At 37.3% G+C, this 6,631-nt stretch overlaps 1 protein-coding gene across 1 annotated transcript; it reads right to left on the bottom strand.

Moving 5' to 3' along the window:
- Nucleotides 1-1,045: 1,045 nt before the first annotated feature.
- On the bottom strand, nt 1,046-1,858 carry LOC145557668 (uncharacterized). The gene has a single exon (XM_081618842.1). It carries the CDS (start codon nt 1,856-1,858, stop codon nt 1,046-1,048), a length of 813 nt encoding a protein of 270 aa, XP_081474968.1.
- Nucleotides 1,859-6,631: the final 4,773 nt, after the last annotated feature.

The following is a 6,631-nucleotide window of genomic DNA, read 5'->3' as shown; positions in this document are numbered from 1 at the left end:
AAGACTTTGAAATGAACCTATTCAATGCTGCAATTTTCCATGTTAAACTCTGTACTTCCTTCTTCGACTTTGGTCGCTCTAAGTCTAGGATGGCTTTGACTTGGTCTGGGCTGGCTTCTATTCCTCTTTGGGTAACCATGTATCCCAGGAACTTTCCTGACTGTACTCCAAATGTGCATTTTGTAGGGTTCAACTTCATGCCGTACTGCTTCAGGATGGCAAATGCTTCTCTAAGGTCTCTAACGTGATCCTCCGCCTTTTTGGACTTTACTACCATGTCGTCTATGTAGACCTCTATTGTATTTCCTATTTGCTCTTCAAACATTTTGTTCACCAACCTTTGATATGTTGCTCCTGCATTCTTCAATCCAAAAGGAATTACTTTATAGCAATATATTCCTTGGCTAGTAATGAAAGCGGTTTTCTCTTGGTCGTCCTTGTGCATGAGGATCTGGTTGTATCCACTGTACGCGTCCATGAAGGATAGTAACTCATGCCTTGCTGTGGCGTCTACCATGGCATCGATATGAGGTAGAGGGAACAGGTCTTTTGGGCATGCCTTATTGATATCTGTGAAGTCTATACATATGCGCCATTTTCCGTTCTTCTTTCTAACTACTACTACATTAGCAAGCCATTCTGGATACTTTACTTCTCTGATTTTTCCAGTCTTCAATAGGTTCTGGATTTCCTCATTAATGATCTTGTTCCTTTCTGGCACGAATTTCCTTCTCTTCTGCTTTACTGGTGTATGTAGTGGATCTACATTCAACTTGTGAGTAATTACGTCTGGAGAGATGCCTTTCATGTCCTCATGGGTCTAAGCGAATACGTGTTTTTCTTCTTCTAAGAAGTCTTATATTTGTTCCCTGAGTTCCGACTTCAGCTCTGATCCTATTCTGACCTTTTGGTCTGGATGTTTTGGGTTCAACTGGACTTCTGTATATTTTTGTTCTTCTGCTATGCTTAACTTTTCTTGGCCCAGTTGACCCTCTGATTGCTATGCTAAACTCTTTTCTGAAGACGTTGCTTTTAGTGGGATCTTTTAACATTCCTTTGCTTCCCTAGGATCTCCTCTGATTTCTTGAATGCCCCACCTAGTAGGGAACTTAATGACTTGATGGTATGTAGAGGGGATGGCCTTCATCTCATGTATCCAAGGTCTGCCTAAGATCATATTGTACGAGGATAGAGTGTCAATCACTAGGAACTTGACCTGTAGGTTGATTCCTTTTGCGTACGTAGCTAATGTAATCTCTCCACTTGTCTTCTTGGTTTCCCCACTGAATCCTACTAACATTGTTGACTTGTTGACGATGTTCTTTTCGTCTATGTTCATATGTTTCAAAGTGTCGAGCATGATGATGTTTGCAGAACTTCCATTGTCCACTAGGATTCGCTTGATCATGCAGTTCCCAACTGGGAGTGAAATCACTAGGTCGTCATGATGGCCTTCTATTACATCGCTCTCTTCGAACATGATGGGGATGTCTATCTTGGATTTCTCCCTCTTGTCGAGTTGATCTTTATTACTCTCCTTTGCATGTCTTTTTGCTGCAGAATACGTCAAGCCACATCCTTCTGACCCTCCTGATATGAAACAGATTGTTTTGACAATTGGAGGCGGAGGAGGAGGACCTCCTTGCTTAGATTCTCTTTCCCTCCCAGAAGCTTTAGATTTATCTGAGAGGAGCTCTTTGAGGTAGCCCTTTTTTAGCAAGTACGCCACTTCCTTTCTGAGCGCGACACATTCGTCAGTAGTGTGACCGATATCTGAATGGAAATCACACCATCTGGACGGATCTTTCTTCTCTCCAGGCCTGTCACTCTTCCTAGGCCACTGCACAGTATCTCCCATCTTATTTAGGGTCCTAATTACTCCTGACGGGTTAACGTTAAAGCAATACTCATGTAACTTAGGTGGGAGTTCAGGATTCTCCCTCAATCAGAAAATTCTTCTTCGACAGCATTGACTGTTCCCTCATCAAAGCGGGAACGCTGATACGGCTTGAATCGATGATCCCTTCTGGGAAAATTGTTGTTCCTTCTTGAATGGCGATCTGGCTCGGAAGTTTTTCTTGCATATGCATCTTCCTCAAATCTGACTTGAGCCATAGCTTTGGCTTGCACATCTTCAAAGGTTGTACAGGGATATTTAGTCAACTCCTTGTAGAGCTCACTATGGTCTAGCAATCCTCTTCTGAACGCTTCGATTGTTGTGGGAGCATCACACTTATGTATTCCAATCTTCTCCCTGTTGAACCTGTTAAGATAATCTCTCAAGGATTCACCATGTCTCTGCACAACGCGGTACAGATCTGAAGATTGTTTTTCGATTTTCCTGCTGCTGGCAAATTGGACCTTGAATAGGTTCACCATTCCTGCAAAAGATCGAATAGTCCCATTATCTAAATTAATGAACCAGGTTAGAGCTGGACCTAATAATGTGGCTCCAAAGCCTTTGCACATGATAGCCTCTCTGATGTCTCTAGGGATTGAGCTTGTCATCATCTTCTGTTTGTAAAGGGATACATGCTCATCGGGGTCTGTTGTTCCATCGTACATGGTCATATTGGGCGTGCTGAACCTCTTTGGGACTTCTACCATGGCGATCTTTTCTGAGAATGGGGATTCTGTATAGCCATCTGCTGCCTCCTCTTCCATGGGTTTCGGCATTCCAGGGGTTTTGGCTATTTTGGCCTCGATTGTCTTGAGGTATTCCATGACCATCTTTTCTACTTTTCCCTCTTCAGCTCCTTCCTGACTGTTCTTCTTGGGGGTTCCTGCATCCATAGAGTCTAGATCCAGGGTATCATCCCTGTTGTTAGATCCTTTTTCCTCGTTAGGGGTGTGAAAGGTTCCGGACAAGTCAAGCTGCATGGCTATACCTTCAGTGTTCTTTCTGGTGTTAATGGTTTTAGATGCAACTGATTGTATTTGGCTACGAAGGGCTTCATGTTGTTTGGTAAGGCTGGTGAGTTTGGCTTCAGTTTGGATTTTTTGAGCCAGCAGCGTTTCAATTTGGTTTTTTTGCTGGTCTAAAGTTTGGCGGAATGCGTTCATTCCTTCATCAATTTCGGCAATGGTAAAAGGTACTGGTTGCCCTGTCATGGTGTTTGTCTTGGTTTTTTGGCGAATTGGTAGGTTAATTGATTATCAGCCCCACGGTGGGCGCTAAATTGTTTAGGCAAATCTCAATAAGGACATTCAAGAATTTGCTAGGTTTGAGGGGTAATAACAATCATTCTACCAATAGCATATAAAATAACTAAGAACGATAATAAATGAACAAGTAATCAATAAGAAGCAGTAGATATTCGATTATATAAAGAAGATGAGTTTAGAGATACAATACTGAGTAAGGATAGACCTCCTTGTTCAGTAGGGACGCAGTTCCGTAGATAAAAGTAGAGCAAATTGTTTATATTTATGTATATGCGAACATACATAACTGTTAAAATGTCTAATTCTTCTTATTTATATCTAGGGATCTCTAGGGTTTGCAAATATATTCAGAATATCCTTGAAATGCATAAGATCTTCTTGATTTATCTTGTTTCCTGCTCTGTAGGTGTATCTTTGGCAAGTATCTCCTTGATTGATATGCTTGATGCTTCTTTCCTTGTTTACTTCAATCAAGCCGTTTTGCATATTCTTGCTGATTTATTGGCCTTGGATTGGTGCCCTAAATGCAATGGGTCGTGTGATAATACGGGCCCAACAGATTCTCGATCACTTGCTTTATTGAGACGATTAAAGATCATCCCCCAGCATTCGTCTATTAGCTCTGTAGTTTCTTGTTCTTCCATTTTCATCTGCACTAATGGATTAGATCAGATTATTTGCAACAGAAACATATAAGAAGTTTTAGTTTTGACTTTGTTTTTTTTTTAAAACATTGTTATTCACTGGCTTGGTTTTTCTTACCAAAAAATGTTATCATGTCAGACTATTCTATTCGTTTTAATTTACTATGCTTTGACATAGTCTCCAATACATTAGTTGATAGATAACCAGTTAACCACTATGTGGATACAGGTGAAAAAATTCAGTTTGATTTTTACTGATTAATACAAAGGATTTTCTTACTAAAATCCATTTTTTGTTCATGCAATTAGTAATTTTACTGGGGTGGGATTTTGGTTCAATGTGGTGAGTTTCAAGGTCGGAAAATTTTTGTATACACCCGGTTTTCAGTAATTTACTGTACATCGGGTACACTTTTGTCAGATTTAGTGTCACTTTTATCAAATTTATCAATGAAGCATAAATAACTCTTATATATGTCAGGGTAACTTTTGTGCGTTTTAGTGTTACTTTTGCACATTTTATTGTCACTTTATAACGGATGTTCAGTAATTTACGGAACATCCATTTTATTTAAAAGTTTATCTTCAAGGTGAGGTGGGATTTTGGTTTTTTGGGGTGAGGTTTTAGTTCGACTAGATGGGGTTAGGTAGAAGGAGGTGGAATTTCAGGGGTGGCGATGAGGGTGTGGTTCATTTCAAGTGACCTGACTGGTGGGGCAAGGGGTGGTACCCATGGTGGTGGTGGTGGAGGGGTTTCCATGAAAGAAGGTGATAAGGTGGGAAGAGAGATCAAAGAAAAAAAAATTAATTACATGTTGAACCAGTTGTAGGTAGAAAGACTTGTTTTGAGAAGATGGGGTGTTAACGTGGGATTGTTTTCAGATTTCAAAAGGTATGATTGTTTTGAAAGGATGAGGCAAAGGTGAGATTATTAGTTTTAACTATTCCTATATATAAGGTTGGTATTCAATGAGAGAAATCTTAAAATGAGAATAACGAGAAGGAAATTCGTTGGACTTGTAATTTATTAGAGACGTGGGTTGTGCAGCGGTCAAATCGACCTCTTATAACAATGGTGACAAGCGTTGTTGAATTTCTTTATAATTTCTTAAAAGATCTATTCACAACGGTTCCTCTTTAGACCGTTGTAACTTAAATCTTTGGATTTTGTAACTTTTGTAGTAGTGAATTTAATTTTGATTGTACAAAAGAAACTGACGATTCTCCTTTTTACCTACGCAAAATGCACAATTAGCACAAATATTATGCACTTTCATTAAAAAATTTATGCACATTAATTCCAAATTTATGATATACATTTTTTTTTTTACTTTCAATTAATCTCTTCATTGCAACGAGCTCTCTCTCTCTACCCAACAAAACTTATTCAAAGATAAACCTTTTAATTCTAGAGATAAAAAAAAAATGTCATTATGAGCAATATGCAAACCAAATAATAAGTATTTTTATGCTTTGTTACCCGAGTTCTTTTTCCGAATTGCAATATTGAACTCGTGTTATCGTATCGTTAAACAATTTGGGAATAGCATTGATGATGCAAAACAATGTCTTAGCTTAGAAAGGAGCTATCTTATAACTTCTAACTTAGCAAAGATGGATTGTGGAAGTCATCAATTCAATTGACCAGAGCTATCTTATAACATTATGCACATTTTCTTTAAATAGTATGCATCATTTGTACAAAGTACATTAATGAGTTAATAAATAAAAAATTGAATATTTCCTTTATTTCTTCTTCTTGTGTATAATAGTAAGTTATTACTTCCTCCGTTCTTTTTTACTTGACCCGCTTTGACTTTTACACTATTCATCACCCTTCTTTTGATCGTCTTTTGTAAATAATATGCAATGAAAAATATATTAATGTAAGATCTTTTAGAATTCATCTCAATAAGTACTATCATAATTAAATTTTAAAATTTTTACTTATAGAGAATTAAAGTTATTGATCGTTAAAGTTTTGCATTGGCAAGCGTGATAAAAGAAACAAGTCAAGTAAAAAAGAACAGAGGAAGTATGTGATAAGAACCTCAGATAGAATTCTAAAGAGAGAAAGAAGAAATAAAAATCAGAATTTTATTGAATGAACTCATAAATAAATTTACAGAGAAGCTATTAATACAGGGGAAAAAATACAGGAATAATAAATGAGTTGTCATTCTTGTAACAAACAAGCTGACGTGGTGTAGACACCCAAATGTGTCTCCCCAAAACCAAACCCAGTGATGAATACCTTTCACGTCATTTGATTTTCGAACAAAGCGAAAGTGTGAAAAGTCTAGTGATGACGATGTTTTTATTAAAATATCTCTTCTTTCTATTTTTGAAAATATTTCTTTTCTTACCTTAATTTTGAAAAACGTGCATTCTAGTTAGTTTGGTCCATGATAAGGGTCCAATAATGGTGTAGTTGGATGGGGTTTGAAAAGACCTTTCCAACGATATATTATAAACCCAATTCCGATGAATAATGAGAAAGTTATAGCCAAAATACTAAATTGGGCCCGATTTGGTTTTTATATGCGGCCCAATGATCTAGAGGAGGGCCTATTATTAATTATCATTCCTAAAGCTATTAGGATTGATTATAGTCTTTTAGAATACTCTAGAAGGTTCTCTTAAATACTAATGGAGTTAGGATTAATAATTATGTTTTAAAGAGTTTGAAATTGAATAAAACTACTCCTTTTGAGAATCCTTGTTTTGTACGAAGTGGAATATATTCAGATTTTATTTTCCTGACTCATAATCTTTATCCAAATTTTATATGGTTGGATAGATCTTGAAATTATCTTTCCAAT

This window comes from Chenopodium album, chromosome 9 (assembly GCF_948465745.1).
Source record: "Chenopodium album chromosome 9, dcCheAlbu1.1, whole genome shotgun sequence".
NCBI lineage: Eukaryota > Viridiplantae > Streptophyta > Magnoliopsida > Caryophyllales > Amaranthaceae > Chenopodium > Chenopodium album.
The sequence above is the reverse complement of the archived record's forward strand: the minus strand, read 5'-3'. Positions and strand labels throughout refer to the sequence as shown.